The sequence below is a fragment of the Haliaeetus albicilla genome, chromosome 4 (genome assembly GCF_947461875.1).
Source record: "Haliaeetus albicilla chromosome 4, bHalAlb1.1, whole genome shotgun sequence".
In the NCBI taxonomy this organism is placed as follows: Eukaryota; Metazoa; Chordata; class Aves; order Accipitriformes; family Accipitridae; genus Haliaeetus; species Haliaeetus albicilla.
Window position 1 is genome coordinate 47,607,081 of NC_091486.1, and position 17,608 is coordinate 47,624,688.

The window sequence follows — 17,608 nt, forward strand, 5'->3', positions numbered from 1 at the left end:
GGAGCTGCACCACCTTTCTAATCCCTCAACAACAATGAGAACCACATGGGAACCCCCGCCCCAAATCCCTCAATCTGGGGTATATTCTTCTACTATTTTCTTCCTTCTCTTCTATAAGGGAGTCCCTTATTTCACAATGTTTTGCCCATCTGAGATCGTGCCTTGGGGCATGGCAAAGTGAAATTCCTGTGCTACAACAAAAATTAAGAGCTGCAATATGAAATAATAACTAACAAGAGAAACTGTTGTATGGATTTGGACCAGCATCTCTTCTTTGCCTTCATTTCGGTCACTTGCGCTCCTCTCACACCTTATATCAACCACAGTGCCAAGTCAACCTCTACTGAACAGTCCATAACTACATCAAGTATCAGCATCATACCAACAAAGCCACATCTGCACCGGCAGCCCAGAGGCAGAGAGCAGACTGGCCATGCTGACATCTGCTACAGATTCATAGGAGATTCTCCTCTCTACCCACACCTTCCAAAATCCAACCATCCGAGGGAGCCCGTGGCTGAATATGGTGATGGCTTTGTCATCGATGGCTTTGCTGGAAGCCCGGGAGGCGGCGCATGGCCGGGATGCCCGTGGAGCAGCATCTGCCCTAAAACAGCCGACTGATTTCAGGGCGCTTCGCCTTGCAAACCTTGGGAAGGGCCAACTACGCACGAGTGCACACACACACACACAAACACAATGTACAAAATATTTATTTAGAACTGCTCGCACAGCATGCTCAGCCGTCGTTTCACCCTGCACACCTCCTGGCAGCAGTGCACTCGGCTCCCAACCCCCTGGATTTATCCACTTGCCTCAAACGGACCGTCCCTTCTCATCGGAGCACAAAACACAACAGGCGAAGGCAACCGAGGCAAGAAATCCATCCTCTCCCCGAGGACCACGGGGTCTGTTTCGGCCCGCTTCCCACCAGCAAGCACAGACCTTGGCAGGAGTCGGGGCTGGCCCTGGGCCACCATCCCAGCCCCAGCCAGGAGCCGAGGGAAAGCCGCACCGCTACTCTGGCAACGCGGTTTCCCTTACTCAAAGAAAAGGCACTGAAAAAACAAGGAACATTTCCCTTTTCCACTTGGAAAATCCTTGTTCAATATCAGTTTGGTGGCTTGGAAGAGTCTTGCTGGCAGCAAAGGGGAGAGGGGGTAAGAAGATGCATTGGTGGTCCTTATGCAAAACACCACAAATTACGCTTTTGGTACTTCCAGCCTTCATTTACTTCAGAGCAGCAGAGCTATTGGCATTCAGGTTTCTTTCCCCCTAGTCTTTTGTAAAGCCCCGTCCCGGGAAAAGCTTGTCCCGTCCCCATGCCGCAGCACTACGCACCCATTGTGTCCTCTGCATGGCAGCTTCCAGGGAGCCCTGACCGCTTCTGAACCCACAGACCGAGCCCCACTTAGTGTGGTTATTTTAAAAGAAAACAAAACAAAACAAAAATACCCCAAAAAACAAACCCTCAGCAGCATCACAGATTCCTTTTTTTTTTTTTTTTTTTTTTTTTTTTTTTTTAAGTCATTTGCTGGCTCTCTGGCACTTTCTCCTGGATCTCCTCGTACTTGGGTGGAGGGGTCAGCGGCTCTATCGTGATAGGAGCTGTGCTGTTCCCCTGCGCAAGGTTTAGCCTGATGTCCTTCAAGTGCAGCTTCTCTGACTTGATCCTCCGGACCTTCAGTGGCTTCAGCCGCTTGCTCAGGCGCGAGCTGTGCCGGCTGGGCTGCCGCTCCGTGCCGGGCTCTGTGCTGGTGGCTCCCGGCGGCTGGGTGCTTTCGTCGAGCCCTGTCAGTGACTCGTAGGAGGGCAGGGAGACACTGATCCTGTTGCTCCTGTCTGAGTCTCTGGGCTCAGAGTAGCCCATGTTCATCACCTCCTCGTAGCTGGGCACATAGTACTGGGAAGACACGTCTTCGTCCTCTTCTTGACTGGAGGGAAAAAAAAAAAAAAAAATCAGGCTGTCAGTAGCACATCATTTCAGCTTCACTGTGGGTAGGGGATGGAGAAGAGAGAATAAAACCACCCCCTGCCTCAAAACCTTAACAAATTATTTGCCCTTCTACATTATGTACCAGTTCCTTTTTGTTTGACAGAACAGATCACAACCCCACCTATATTCAGACTTGTGACATATGTCCATATGACACATGTCACATATCCTTGTGACACAGGTCCATCTTTGGTCATTGCTTTCTCTGCCCACAAAACCTCTTTTTCTATTGCGCAGCAGTGATTTCTTCCCCCAGCAGAATGCTGATTTCTCTCCCCCCTCTCAACGATCAATCAGAACACATTTGGAAGGGGCATCACCCCTCTGTCTTTGCCATTTGGAGGTCTTTTGGGTTGGCTATCTACCTTGAGCGTTTCTGCAAAGATTCGGCTCTGCAATACGTTACCATCTATACCACAGGTACCTGCGCACATGTACTTGGCACTGCTTCTGCATTATGAAGTTACCTTTACAATCTAATAAGGAAAAACAGTTTTCTGGGTGGATCTGCACAGAGAGTAATTCTCTGCAGTCACCGATGGCAGCTCTCCCCCGCAGCATTCCCTAGGCAGCAGCCAGCAGAGCCATCATCTCCTCCTGTCACCTCACACCCCAGGGTGTCCCAATGCCCCGCGCCTCTCTGCACAGGCACAGCCCGCACCGGGCACCGTGCCGATTCCCCAGGCTGCTGAGACGGCCGGGGACTTCTCCCGGGCCCTGTGTTTGTTCAGACCGTGCCTGCTGCGGCAGCAGCCTTTGCTCCGCTCGTTGCGAGTTCCCCGAGCGAACAGGAGAGCCCTGCAAAATTTCACCGGGTCTAAACTCCATTTGCTGCCGCAGCTGCAGCTGAAAGGCTGCTTGCCACCTCTGGCTGCACCCAGCCAGACAGCACGTCCTACATCTCCTGCTCCTCTCCCTCTGCAGCCCCTTCCTTGCCTGGCTCGCAGCAGCGAGCCCGCTATTCTGCGTTAACCATTAACCACCACCCCCGGCGTTCCCTCGCAGCACGCTGACCGCAGGCTGACGAAGCCAGGAGTGACACGTCCGGCAGCGCTGGCTGGGCCACGGCTCCATCTCGACCCCGGTTTACACACAAACAATGCTCCCTTTCACCTACAGCACCATAAATACAGCTGGAGTCGTTCCTTCCTGATCTGGGAACGTATTCAAACCCTAAACCCCGCGACACACTTGCCTTTATTTTATAGCACATGCTGCTATCAGCCTGACTCTTCTTGCTCCTGACCTCGCTGAAGAAGGGTAAACAGCCCTCAGTTTCGTTCCTACGCTCCTTCCCGCTCTCTTTCTCCCCCAAAAGGCTCACCTGTCCTCCTGGTGCGAGGGCTCCACAGATGCTTGGTGCTGCACATGAACAATATCTTCGTTTTGCCTCTTCTTGTCCCGGATATTCAAGCAGATGGAGAGCAGGAGCAGCAGCACGCCTGCCCCTACCAACACGTACGCCACCGAGAAGGTCTTGCTCTTCAAAATGCCTCCGGTGCCACGGTCGGGCTTGCTGCTGTTCCCGGCGTGGGTGGCGGGTTTGTCGGCGGGGCCGAAGCCAGGGACGAGGTTCCAGACGGCCATGATGATGCCGAGGACGAGCATCCCCAGCCCTATCGCTGTCAGGGCGTAGTGCGAGCCGTTGGCCCGAGACTGGGCCATCGCTCCCGCTGCTGGCTGGCTGGCCGGGCTGCCCTCACCTTACAGCATGGCTTGGGTCGGGACGGGTACAGGCCTGCTACCATGCGTGCGGTCCCCTCCCACAGCAGGCAGCGAGCTCTGGGAAGAGATGGAAAGTGATGGTTAGGGCACGGCGGGAGGCAAAGGCTACGCAGATACCATTTCGCTGGCCGCGATATCATCATTTTATCCAACTCATGCTGGAAATCTAATTCCCCCGCGCGTCAGGACACAACACGGCAGTTGGCAGCAGGATCGTTGCTGGCCGTTCTCATCGTGACCCTTTGCTACTTCCTCAGCCATAATATCCACCAACCTTAGGAAAGAACTGAATTACTAACATTTGCTAAGGACTTACATTAACCATCCCTAGGAGCAGGATAACTGACCTCTTCACAGCACCAGCAAAAATGCCACCCAAAAAAAGTTCACTGCTTATACAAATACTCCCTGCTTTATGGAGCTGTGCTGCCTTAGGCAAACAGCCGCTGACGATGCAAACTAACCAGAAACCACTCAGAAACAAACCTCTAGCTGTGCAACTTCTCTTTTTTCCTCTGTCCGAGACGGAGCAGGGCTGCCTGCACTGCAATGCCTCCCTGCCCAGAGAAGAGAAAGCAAAACTGCTGCTCTCCCAGCCAAGCCAACCCTGTGCCTTCCCCCAACCGCTGCCGGGGCAAGGGCTGCTGCGAAAGCGAGCCTTCGGTACAGCCCGTCTTGCTTCTGGCCAGCGTTCGCCCACCCCAGAGTAACACACGCTGGCGGCGAGTCCCCTGGCTGTGTCCTGCTGACCGCAGTGGGCTCGGGTCCGTCCGAGCACCACCGTTCCCGACCAGCCAGCCCACAGATGGGAACTCCTCCTCCGCCGTCGCCTCGAACGTCTGCGTTTTTGAGTCGCCAGGACCAGATGCGCTCGCTTTCCAAAAATAAACATGTGGAACTGCATCTCCTGGATGCTCGCCTCCCTGACCTCGGCTCGCGAAGATGGCAACTGCAAGTGCAACTCCTTCCTGCAAACCGCGGGTGAGTAACTCCGACCCCTGCAACAAAGCTCCCCCATCTCCACCCGAACGAGCCTTGCAGCAGCCTCCTTTGCAGCCTCCCAGTTTTACGCATGTGCCAAAACCAGCATGCAGCTGCGCAAACGTGCCAGGGTTTTCTCCTTTCCTCCCCGACTTCTTGACGCTTGTTTGTGCTAGAAATCGCCCTTGGGTACGCTGCTGCTGCGTGCTGTCTCCATACACGCCCTCACCCTTCAGCGCGGCCATCCTGTTCGATGGTCCCAAGCTTCACGTTTGCTTGTTTAGCTCGAGCTCAAGCCTAGTTCACAGGGTCAAGGGCCAGAATAAACCAGCATTCCCAGAAAACAGACCAGCTCCAGCCGCTTACAGGAAAAGACACGCACGCAAGCCCGGAGAGGAGAGGAGAAAGCTGCAGAGCAACTTAGCCCTCGCAGCCCGCTCACCGCCTGTGCCCCAGCACCGCTTCGGAGGCTCGCCGAGAGATGTCCCAGCTCCAGCCCCGCATCGGGGTTGTCGGCATTCGCATGGATCCGGGCAGGGCAAAGTCTTCGCTCCCGCGGTCTGTCCAGGGTTATTGGGCAAACACAAGCTGCCGAGCCCTACCCTACGGAAGCTGCTGGCAGGCAGGCAGGCAGGGGCAAGCCCGTCGTGCACAGCCCCGCTGGCAGAGCCAGCACCATCTGCCCCTCTGGGAAGGCATCCCCTGCCCCGCTAACCTGCCCCCAGTTTTAATTCGGTCCTAGCAAGCAGCTGCCGAGGTTGCAGCAAACGCTACACCCAAAAGGTCCTCACCGACATCCCGAGAGCCATCACAGCTCGGCAGCACGTCCTACCCGAGCGCTTCTGAACCTGAGACTGCGGGTCCCAGCAGCGGCCTCTGCCCTCCTACACAAAGTCTTTGCTCCCTGCCTGCCCCTGAGCGCGCTGGGGCAAGCGATGCCTATGTAGAGCACCGTCTACATCCCACGCTTCCCAAACAGCCCCCTCTGCTCCGGAGAGCTCCTGCAATGCAAACTTGTCACACGCTCGCCACGCTGCGTGAGCCCATAAAGCCACGCACAAGGCAAACTGCACTGTACGTCATTCCCCTTCGTCCACCCTCTGCTGCATCAGGCCCCGCTCCCAGCCGCGCCAGTGATGCCCGAACCTGCGGTGAGGACCACTGAGGCTCTGATTTATCAGCACCCCTGCTTCTCATTTGCGGTCTTCCAAACTTTGCTGCATGGGCAGCTGTGGGGTTTTGTCCTTACCTATTTATCCAGATGAGCTCCCATCCCTATGCTATTTGGGAAGGCACTTCACAATCGGACATCAGCCAGCCGAGATCTCCCTTGCAAACTGCTGTGATGGCTTTGGGGCAGAAAAATTGCACCGCACACACGGTGGCCACAGAAAACATGCAGGGCTGGTAACATTTACCCATGGTGTCTAAACCCCCGTGCCTGTTCCTGACCTTTCTGGCTTCCCTTAGGCACCTCACCCCTGGAAGCGAGTGGGATTTCAGCTGCTACATCATCTCTATGCCTGAAAGTTTTACGCAGATCCCTCGCTGTGCTACCCTGCAGCCCTGGCAATCAGATTAAAGCAGGAGACTTGACATACAAGTCTGTCTCTCCATTGAATTAGCTCTTCTCTTGGCTTCCCAGAGCGCACTCCTATCGCTGCTTTAGCAATAACCCTGGTGTCCTGACGTCAACGGCCAGAGAAGAGAGCTGCTGCTATCTCTGTCTCACATCCAGCATTCCTGGCGCTGTCTGGAGCAGCAGGGACGGCCCCTGCGAGATGGCCACCGCTCAGCACGGCAAAAGGGTGCCGCAACTTGAGGGTTCAAGGAAGCCTCAAACCAACCACCGACTCGCTCCCAAAATCTCACTGTGGCCAGTATCTCCAAGGTGGCATCTGCTGTGGCTGTCCTGAGCGGACTGGTTGGAGCAGCACACGTACAGCGCCGTACTCCCAGGTCCAGCAACGGGGGAATTCCCTGCTCCATGGCTGTATCAGTTTAATAATCCTCAAAGGATTTTTCTGCCATGATTTCCCTGTTTACCGTAACCGCTCCACTGCGCTCTCCTACGGTGCAAAGCCCCGAGCGCCTGACCCTTACTCACCATCCTTACACCATGTCAGGCGAGCCCGTTCTCTTCTTCTCCCCCAGCTCACCAGCACCACGGAGCTGTGGCTCCCGTTGGCGACCAAACCCCTCCATCAGGGGGGCGAGTGCTAGCCAAGCGCTCCAGCCCCACTCTGGCCCCCGCCTGCCCACGTCCCCTTCCCTCCACCCACAGCATGGGGTCTTCCCTGCAGCCAGACCCACCTTCATCCCCGTCCCACGCATTCCTGCAGCCCTGCGCTGGCAATGATTTACATCAGGATCTCCGAATCATTAAACTCCACCGGCGCAGCTGCAAAGCCGGGGGGCACCAGCACCTCCTCCGCGCTCGGCCGGGCTTCTCGCACCTCTCACCGGCTCCCTGCAGGCTGCCGGAGCCAAGGGACACTTTGCAACTTCTCTTAGGATGCTTTCGACTGTTAATACGGCATGGGAGCGCTCGGGATAAACCCTTTCTCGAGCACCGCACGCCAACACACTGGCCGTGCCCCAAAAGCTTTTGGCACGGTCACGCAGGTGGGCCGGCAGCAGAGAGCACCTTCTCCTCTGTGGGAGACACCAGTCCTCCGCAACAATGGTCCCACCGCGGGGACGCAGACCCCCCGATGGAGTCAGCCCCGGATCACGCTCCACATCTCGGTACTCTTGGTGAAACGCCAACCCCGTCAGGGTGACTCACGAGGAAGCACGACACCCATCGCTGCCCAGGGCAGCACCCACGCTCCTCTGCCCTCCGCGACCTTTGGATTTTTCCCATTTCATGACATCACCTTCCCGCTCATGCTCCAGCAGCGATACCTTTGTCACGGGTTCACGAGAGATGAGTCTGCAGTTCGGGGAACAGGTCAAACTCTGACACAGTCACAGGGCACGGGATGAGCTCGCTCACACTCTGCTCCAAGGCTTCCTCGCTCCCGAGGAGGAGTCGGAGCATGACGCACAGCTCGCGACGCATCCCCTTGGAGCCTGCCTCCAAAAGCTAGTGTGCAACTCCAGCGCCAGTCCAAAAATATGAGACTAATTTTCTAGAAAAATTTTTTTTTTGGAGGAAAAAAAAAAAAATCTATTCTCCCAACATCCAAAGAGCCTAGAGCTCACTGCACATTAGCTTACATCGGATGACCAGAGCCACAGCTCTCCCCCTTCCCAAGCTGCTCCCAGGGCTGGTGGCGGTTCAGCGCCCACCTCTTCCCAAGTCACGGCCACGAGTTCCCCTGGCTCCTTTCAGCAGCAATCCTCAACACACCAGAGATCAGTTGCTCATGCATGGACATTTCCAGAGAGCTTTATGCCTTCTGGAGGTGGGGCTGGAAGTCCCAGGGGGTTTGGCCCTGGCCCCGGGTCGGGTGAGATGATCGGAGACAGGGGTAACACTGAACCAGGCTGTGCTTCACCTCCCTGCCCGGCCCCAGCTCCAGGGGACAGCTACCTTCATCTTCATGCTTACGCCCAGCCAGCCTTCTCATTAACCACCCTCCCTGCTAATTAGCGACTGCAGCACATCCCCACAAGCTCATTCCCGCAGCGGCAGTAACCTTGCGCGGAGCCCTCGTTACGCAAGGGCTCAACCCACCAGCAACACAGAACTCCACGTGGAGTCAGACAACCAACAGGTCAGGACTCGGGCAATATTTTCTCTTTTTTGCTGCCCACATTATACCTGCCCCAGCAGCAGGGACGTTTCTGGCCAGATGCAGCCCAGGGGATGCAAGGAATTCCCCTGCCCCAGCAGGGAAAATGGGGAGAGAAATGCCCAGAGATATCCAGCTAAGCTGGGAAAAGCAGCATTGCTGCCCATCTGGCCAATTCCTGGTCACTTGGACAAATACCCAGCCCATTTTAGAGCATCTCACCAGGGAATAGAGAGACCCGGAGGGACAGCCCCATGCAGACTACCAGGACTTTTCCACGTTTTGCTGCTTATGCTTCCTGCCAAGAGCGCACAGGAATGCACCCACATTCATCACTCTTAGCATTCCCTACAGACATTTTAAGAGCTATTTCACCATCTTTTTTATTTTATTTTTATTTTTTAACACCTCCTCCTCACTCGCACTCTTACAGACAGCACCAGGCGAGCAGCAGTGTTTTCTTAAAACTCTACATGAGGTGCTCCCCCCTTGTCCGGGTCCGGCACCAGCCCACCCCAGAGGAGAGCCCAGGGCCCCCAGCCCTGGTGCCGCAGTTTCCTGCAAAACAAGGGCGTCACGGGAAAGCAAAGGCCGCCCAGCCCACTCCCGGGCTTAGGATGCTGCAAATCCGCCCGGCCAGCCGGCCGCTCGCCGCGGCCACCGCAACGCCGCTGACGGCTGCAGGATGACAGGGACGGGGCTCGCAAAACACCCCATTGGCACGACGCGGCGCCCGGCCCTTCTCCAGCTGATGGCATCTGCCACCACCACTGCATCCTTTCGAACTCCGGACACAGGTGGGCAATCAAGTCGCCATCAGTTTAAAGAGCTGGCACAGATCACACAAGCCACAGCAACCATATCCCCCGAGCCTTAATCGTCACTACGCGGCAGCCGGCCATTAGCTTGAACTTTGCTGTCAACATATGGGATACTGCCTTCCAGACTCTTCCTCTCCTTGTTATTTCATTACGGCCATCAGAGCAGTGCTTGCTGCAAACCAGTAACGGACTCGGACAAAGAGTCCTTTTAAATTTATATTTAAGGGTATTGCCATTTATTCCCGGGGATAACGTTGCCGCAGCTACCGAGACCGTGCCAGCACAAACTCACAGCAACGTCGGAGGTCGGCAAGCCCGTGCCGTGTCCCAGCCCGCTGCGTGAGCAGCGTCCCGTGGCTTTTCCCGAGCCCGGCTCACACCTGTAGCTGGTGCCAGGCAAACACCTCCCGGCCAGGCTCTGCTGAGCCAGAGACGGGGCTTTGGGGCATTTACCTCTCTTTGGGCTAGACAAGGGAGTTGAATTGCCAGCCCACCCTGTGCGCCCAGGCCTGGGAAAGCACGCCAGCCTGGGAAAATCCCAGCACTTGGACTTTGTCTCCTTCCTGCTTTCCTTCTGACTCCACTTTGCACGTTTGGGTTTTGTTTGGTTTGGTTTTGTTTTTCCTCAGTTTTCCAAATCTGCTGTTTCCTGCCGGAGATAAAGCCGCTCCTCCCAGCAGCCTGCGCGTCGTTTTTAGTCTGTGACCTCGCACCGTCCCCGTGACGGAAAATGCACTCTCCTCCAGTGCCTTTCAGCACTTGTAGACTTTATCCTTCTGCCCTTCTGATGCCTTCCAAAGCCAAATCTGGCATTCCCACTGCCTCGGAGCACTTCCCAGCCCTCCCAGAGCACTCCAAGCAGCTCCTGTCACACCACTGGAGCCCCTGGAGCCTTATCTTCCCTCCCCAGTGCTCCCCTCGCTACGAGCCACTAATCCAGCACGCCGCACTGCCATCGGCCTCGCCAGTGCCACCTTCCTCATCCTCAGCCTGGATTTTCAGCAACATCCTTCATCTCGCTGGCCCCCAACGCAGCATCGCCTCTCCCCGCACTTTTCAAACAGCTTTCTCCCACAAGCGAGACCCACAAACAAAACCCGCTGCAGACGGCAGAGAGGAGCCAATGGGGCAGAAAGGGAGAGACGGGCGATGCAGGGGGAGGGACGGAGACAGCCAGGCACAAAGCAACAGTGTTCAGCGAGGCGGGCACAGGTATTTTGATAGGGATGGAGGTTTGCCGGGGGATTATGTCGCTGCACACTACTTGCACAGCTCACGCAGGATAGTCAGCTGCCTCGGCAGAGCCTCGACAGCAGTTTTTGCCTAATAACTACACTGAGAACAAGAAACGCATTGAGCAGCGTTTGGGGGACAGACACATACCTGGGCTGCTGGAGGGATCCCTCCTCCTGGGCTCTGGCCAGGAGTGTGGGCAGACAGCTCTCCCTGGCCCCGGCCTCCCAGGATCTCCACCGGAGCGCGGCTGTGGGCAGCACGTTACGGCACCAACACTCGGCTATCTTCAGGGTACCGATGGCCAAACATTCCTCCTTCCCCAGGCGCTTCCCGAGAATTTTTCCACCCGTGTAATTACCCACAGATAAAATCAAAGGCATCTCACATAATTCCGTGTCATTTTGGTGGAGGGCTGGGTTCACCAGCCCCACACCCACGCATTCCTCATTGCCACCTGGGAGGTTGGTTTTCCCTTCTGGCTGTCATGCCAAGACGTCCAGGGCCTTGGATGGCTGCAGGACGCTCAGCTACATCGTAGAGGGATGCAATGCTGCTGCATCCCACCAAGCAACGGCCAAGGTCTGCACCGGAGGAGCTTTTAAGAAGCCTGAAATCCCACCAGCAGCTAAAGCCCATTAGCTGAAAGCCAGGAGCACACGTCCTGGTGCAGCTTCATCTCACCCAGGCTCCACCACGCGAAGCCGAGCGCAGTCCGTCTCATTCGGGACATTGCTCACAAAACTGCTGATTTCTGCTCACACGGCCGTGCTTCCCAACAAACCCAGCTACGGTGGGCTCAGAGACACTCATCCCCACCCCATCACCTCCAAAAAGCAAACACCAATGTCTTTGCAGACAACTGCTCTGGGACACGCTGCTGACGGCCGGCGCTGCTCCCCTAGACCCAGGGAGCTTCCGCAGGGCACGGGCAACCCTCGACACGGGGGTCCCTCACACGCAACCTCTGCAGCAGCCAGGCACCTCAATCTACTTCTGTTGCACCGGCGCTGGGTGCACTGCCATTCCCGAGACAGCCCATTTTTAAGTCAATAAGGAAGGGGAAGATGCATACTGGGATTGTACCCGGCACACACACAAATGGGCAGAGCTGGCTTAGAGGGGAAAAAAACACCCAGGCAAAGCTGTCAGCAATAAAGTCAATAAAACCCACCCTCCCCAGCAGTTACGAGTCCCGACGCAGGGCTGTGACAGAGGCCAAACTTAGCACTGGTGGAGCGGGGCCGGCAGGCTTCGTTCCCTCCCAGCCGCCGGCACCGGGCTACCGAAACTCGCAGCCACAGAGAAACACCCACCTGACAGGCTTTCCTACCTGACCTTGCCTTCCAACCCAAGGATAATGCTGTCCTTCCCTTGCCCCTTAAGATAACGCAGGAATTAATCATTGCAGCAAGCGGAGATAGGAGCTTCCTAAAATAATTGCGCCTGTCACGGGCCGTATCCCAAAACCACGGTGCAGGAGGGTGCCTGCCGACCCGGCACGCACCTAGAGTGACTAACCGCACACGCCGGGGGCCACGGCCGCACCGGCTGCAAAACCCCCACTGCTGCTGCTTGACTTGCTTTCACAGTGGGATTTCTTTCTTAAACTAACACTGGGGAGACATTTGCAGATTTGCCGGAGCCCTTCAAAGCCCCGAGCTGCTCTTTCTTTTTGCGGTAACGGCGCGATAAGAAGAACCAAAACCCCACCGACCGGCGTTCGGTTCACAAACCACCCGGCACGGACCTGCCTGGCACAGGTTTTCCTTCTCTTTCTCTTTGTTTGCTTTCCAAACAGACTCGCGCACACGCCGTCCCTCGCGTCTTCCCGGGGACTGACCCTCTTCGAGCAACGGCCTCGCCATACGCGACCCCCCCGCCACGCTGCCGTCCGTGGGGACCGGCCGTGAAGGCGCTGGTGGGTTTGGCGTGGGGCTCGTCTCCTCCCCACGCTGATGTTGCTGCAGCTCATCCTTCCCCAAGTGACAGCTCTTCTCACGAAGGCCGCCCCGATACCTGGCGGGGGCCGACGAGGTGCCCCCCAGCCCTCGCGTCACCCCTGCCGCTCCCCAAAACCCTGACGCCCCGACCCACTAGTGCCCGCTGGCCCACACCCCACTTTGGGGATGTTTCCCTCCCCGCGGGTGCTTTCACCTTTATGAGCTCGCCCGGGGGGGCCCTGTCTCCCACAGGCCAGACTCAGAGACCCCCGTGGGCCCCCTCACACCAGGCGGATCCCAGCCCTCACAAGCTGCCCCGGTGCTGGGGGGGGGGGGGGGGGGGGCGACGACCACAGGGCAAAACCCCACCGGGGTCCCAAACCCAGCCTGGTCCCGGGCCTGCCCCTTGTCCCGGGCACCCAGCCGGTCCCGGTCCCGGTCCCTTCCCGGGGCAGGGGGTCCCTTCGCCCCCGGGCCCACCCCGGCCCCACGTACCTCCTTCCCGGCCGCGGCGGGGCCCTGTCGGCCCGGCCCGGCCCTGCCCTCCCGGGGCGGCGCTTTGCGGCAGGGCCCGGCCCTCGGCGGCGGGGCGGCCCGGCCCGGCTCGGCTCCGGCCCACCCACCCGCAGCGGGGTCCGCCGCTGGAAACCGGGAGGGTGGAGAGGGGCAGGAGCAAGGAGACGCCTCAAAACGGCCGAGAACCCCCGGGAGGGCAGGGAGGCAAGGCTCCGGGGTGCAGGCAGGGTCTCCTTCCCCTCGGCGAGCACTTCACACCTGCCCCGGCTGAGGGCAATTAACAGAGCACACAGCCACCCGAGGGGAGGCAGAGGGGGATTTGCTCTCCTGGAAGCTCCTGACATCGTGTTAAGCCTGGCTGGGCTGATCCTGACCATCACTGACACGCTCTCTTCCAGCCCTATTCCGGAGCTGTGGTTTCTTTTGGTATTTTCTAAGAGTTCTCAGAAAGCCTGGGCGGGTTGGGGTTAGGGGGGAACTGCACAGGCTGAGTTTGGTTCCCCTTCTCCAGAAGGTCTGCGCTGCCAGCAAGAACGAGCTCAGTCAGGAAAGGGATGTGCTATGGTGGCAACCAAGTAAAATCTGTTCCTTTTCCCACCCTAGTTGTGCGCCCAAGCGTGAAGGGGACGGACGCCAGCCTGCCAGCTTCCCGGGGGTCCCTGCACCCCGGAGGCTGGTCCTGCAGCACCTCTTTCCTGCAGTTCCTACAGTCCACCGCGCAATAGATAAAAATCATATGTTTTCCCACGCTTGGTCCCAGGCGGAATAGGGACCAGGCTGGGGCTGCGGGTTGTGTCACACCTACTCCAAGCAGGGTCCGCACAGCGCCCCAAGCATCACAGCCCCCATCTCTAGTTTAAAAACCAGCTTGCGAGGGAAAAACGGCTCGTAGCGATGAGCAGAGCCTTTCCTCAAACGAGTAGTTCCGAGCACTGTTTGCAGAAAGCCCCGTTTTGAGGAACCACAACCGCTCGGGCTCATCGCTCCGTTCAACAGGGCAAAGCCAACATCCCCACAAAGCCAGGCTTGTGTTCACAACAAGCCCTGGAAAGCGCTTTTACCACCCTGCTGCCCTCTGTAAACGCTCCCAGTTAACCATCCGCTCACCGGGAAGAGCCGTTCCCGGGTATGGCCCTCAGCCAGGCTGCTGGCCACGTGCCTTGGCCTCGTAGCCAGACGGTCCCGTGGTTTCCAGGCTGAACCGACCCACCGGGCTCCTGCCCCCAATTTGGTAGGAGGTTACTAACGAGCAATTAACAGCTGCAGTTACGCACGGGGCCATGGGCTGCTTCGAGGTGTGGAAGTGGGAAACCTCTGCACGTTGCTGTGCGTATCTATGAAGATGCACGGAAAGATTGTTTAGTCGCAATATACATACAATAATTACAAAGTTGGGAGCATGCTCCCCAAGCAGTGGCACAGTGGGGGCAGCTAGACCCTGGGCATTGGTTTTGGCAAACCCCATCGCAATTAATGCCGTGTCCCACGACACCTCTCCCCGGCTGCCATCCCAGCAGCAACCGGGATGTGTTTGTCCAGGCCTTTCTCCCACCCAGCCTTAATACTAAACACCCCCAAGGACTGAAATTCTGTTGGACATGACACTCAGGGTGGGTTTTTCCCAACCACGAGTGAAAAAGCAGTATTGCTACACTTGCTGGACCAGCCACTGTAGTTTTTCTGTCCCTTAAGCCCTGCAAGTCCTTGCGAAGGGAAAAGCCATCACGAACCCAACGTAGCTTGTCACGTCCCCTCTTGTGAATCAGCGTGCCGCAGCCCTGCCTCCGGGGCACCGGTGCTCAGGATGCCAGGTGGAACCCCCCATTTCCCTGCATCTCTCCATACCAGCACAATCCCGCACGGTGCCCGTGGTATTTTCCACTGACTCACCTGCGCCGGCTCCTCCTCCCAGTGCACAGCAGCGCTGCCCTTTCCCACTCACGATACCTTCCTTCTCTAATCAAAGGCCAATTTCGAGAGCCGTACTATAAAAAAAAAAAAATTATTAAATATATCTGCGTATGGTTTTTTTTTTCCCTTGTACGGATTATTTAATGCATTTTCAGGCTTTGCCACCCTGCTGAAGCAAATTGCCCCTGCTCCTTCCCCTCCTCGCAGCACCTTCCTGTATCAAACACAAACCTGTCGTCGTCTCCAGCAGCTCTGGCAGTGGGTAGCTATAGCAGGGAATTGTTTTCTCTGCAGGTTAGCTGCGAGAAAGCGGAGGGGAAAATGCACTTTACGCGGTGACTGTCACTGATCCTGCGCGGGGAGAGCCCAGCCCGAGCCGGAGCCAGGTCACCCCCCCCGCAGAGGGGCCCTAGAGACCACGAGCACAGAGGGGACATTCATAAAGCGGCTCCTCGTGTTCCCACTGTCCCGCTCCGCAGAGCTGAGTATCGGCCAGAAACCGCCTTTTCTGTAGCAGCGGGGCCAGGTGAGCCGGAGGGGGCTGCACATGTCCGCGTTGGCACGCTCGAGCCATTTCAGCTCTTCCTTCGCTCAGTTCTTGCCTTTGGAGCAGATTTCTTTCTCCTCTCCCCTCGCGATGCTGACTCAGACTGGTTTGCCCATCCTTAAATTAAGGGGCCTCGCTCACATCCCTCAAAGGGCAGAGCCTGGATGGCCTGCTAATGGGCCTGCCTTCTCCGCCGTGCCCTTTGCTGCGGGCTAATGCATTTACATCCATACCCTAGCGTCATTTGCCTTCCCAGCTAGAGCAGCTGTCCTGGTGTGGGTATTTATCTACGGGCAGCTCAAATCCTCCCCTTGCAAACACTTGCTGCCCAATTTGCGGCGGGCTGGTACCTCTCTGGGGTGTTTCTCCAGCCAAATATGTGGCATAAAGCCTTTACTTGTACAGAACACCAAGGAGAAACAGGAACCCCAACGGGAGGCATCAGCAGGCAACAAAAGGGCCTTTCAGAAAGGCATTTGATGCTCTGGTACTTGCAGAGATGCCAGGGACTCATGTTACCCTACGTTAGTGGTAGAAATTGCTCACCGGCAGTTTTCCCCTGATTTTTTCTGCTCAAAGGAAGGTGCTCAACACGTACGTTAAGATCGCCACTGCAATGCCCAGCTGCATGCCAGGATTCCTCCAAATCTTTCCAACAGCGCCAAAACCACTGCTCCGGGTGACACGCCATCCCCAGATACCTGCAGCCGGATGGCTTGTCCCGAGAGAGGAAAAGCCCAACCGTTTGAGTCAAATCATCAGAACCACCAGACTGCAATATCTATGAAAACAGAGAATTATTCTTTACAGTTAATTAGCACCAGAAGTATAACGCATCTGGGGCTGGGGAGGATGCTCAGGTTTCTACTCCCTCCGTCTCCCTGCTCCTACAGTCCCCGAGCTGCCCCTTCCCTTGACAGCACAGCCTTTTAGGAGGGGGGAGGTTTGATTTCCCCCTCGCCGGGCTGGGGGACAGTCTTGTCCCGGGCACTTGCACCCCCCCAGGAGAGGCAGATCACCAGCAGCTGGCAGCAGGGAAGGTGAATTTCTGCCCACGGCCCGCAAAGCTACACCAGCAACCAGCCCAGGAAAACAAAATAGGGGATCCTGGGGCAGCCTGAGCACCAATTAAATGATCCTTCCCTGGCTGCGCTAATTAACCGCTGCCCCATTAACCAGAGCGGCGGCAAAAGCCCCCGACGTGCGGCACGCCAACCTGCCCTCGGGAGCTGCATCCAGCCCCTTCCCCAGCACCGCCAACCGAAGCGCCCGGCTCCTCGCTCGCCGCGGCTGCCGGCGCGTGGGGAAACACGAGCGCAATATTTGCCAGGCACACCATCTGCCTGGGGGAGCAGCCATGCCGCAGCCATCTGCACCGGCAAACCGGCTTCGGCGGCCGTGCCGCGGCTGCCCGCTCCCAGCCGGAGTCTGGTTCCGAATTCCTGGTCCCTCGCTCCAGCCTGGGCTGGTTTTCCCAACACTTCCCGTGGGGACATGGAGCACGGCAGAGGCCTGGCTTTGCCCCTGGGATGAAAGTCCATCCCAGCCTGCTCCAGGATGGACTCCCTCAAATCCCAGTTCCCAGCCCACACGCACTGGTCTATAACTGGTATCTCTCTCCCTCATGCTTTGGTATCCATACCCCGATTTAGAGAGCCCCTGCCAAGGCTGCAAGCTGGGAACCTGCCATGCAAGCGGAAAAACCGAGGAAAAGCAGCAGCCCGGGAGGCTTTTCCGCACGCTCCTGCTTGGCACAATCCTCGGTGGCAGGATGCGACCTGCCGGCATCTCCCCGGCGAGGCGAGGAGCCTGCGCTGCCCTTCACACCGGGACTGCGCTGCCGAGGCGGTGTGGGCAGCGGGTGTCCCCGGGGGCTGCCGGGACGTGGTGTAGAGGACGGCAGTTCCGGTACAACCAGTCTAACCGCCGCGCCACATCGCCGTCTGCCATTTCAAGCACACGCACGTCTGCAACCTGGAAAACTGCATAAGTAAAGCTGCTGTTATTAATAATAAGTAACCTGCAGCTTCCTCCTGGCGCCGGTTTGGGGGCTGCTGCATCTCACCGGTGATGCTCTGGCTTAGCCGTGCCTTGCCGAAGCGCAGCTTGGCTGGGCAGGAGAACCCCCCCCATCGCTGCCAGTGTGACGTGATAGCGAGGGTTGAAGAAATCCTTCATTTTCCTTGGGGTTTCTG

At 57.4% G+C, this 17,608-nt stretch overlaps 1 protein-coding gene across 3 annotated transcripts; it reads right to left on the reverse strand.

Moving 5' to 3' along the window:
* Window positions 1-695: 695 nt before the first annotated feature.
* On the reverse strand, window positions 696-15,670 carry TMEM51 (transmembrane protein 51). Of its 3 annotated transcripts, XM_069782413.1 has the most exons (4): window positions 15,098-15,670; window positions 14,846-14,940; window positions 3,321-3,778; window positions 696-1,934 (listed from the first exon to the last, which is right to left on the reverse strand). In XM_069782413.1, the coding sequence occupies exons 3-4, from the start codon at window positions 3,659-3,661 to the stop codon at window positions 1,523-1,525; spliced, it is 753 nt and encodes a 250-aa protein (XP_069638514.1). In that variant the 5' UTR covers window positions 3,662-3,778; window positions 14,846-14,940; window positions 15,098-15,670; the 3' UTR covers window positions 696-1,522. The 3 variants fall into 3 exon arrangements, with proteins under 3 accessions (XP_069638514.1, XP_069638513.1, XP_069638515.1); XM_069782412.1 differs by lacking the exons at window positions 14,846-14,940; window positions 15,098-15,670 and adding an exon at window positions 12,935-12,992; XM_069782414.1 differs by lacking the exons at window positions 14,846-14,940; window positions 15,098-15,670 and adding an exon at window positions 4,650-4,776.
* Window positions 15,671-17,608: the final 1,938 nt, after the last annotated feature.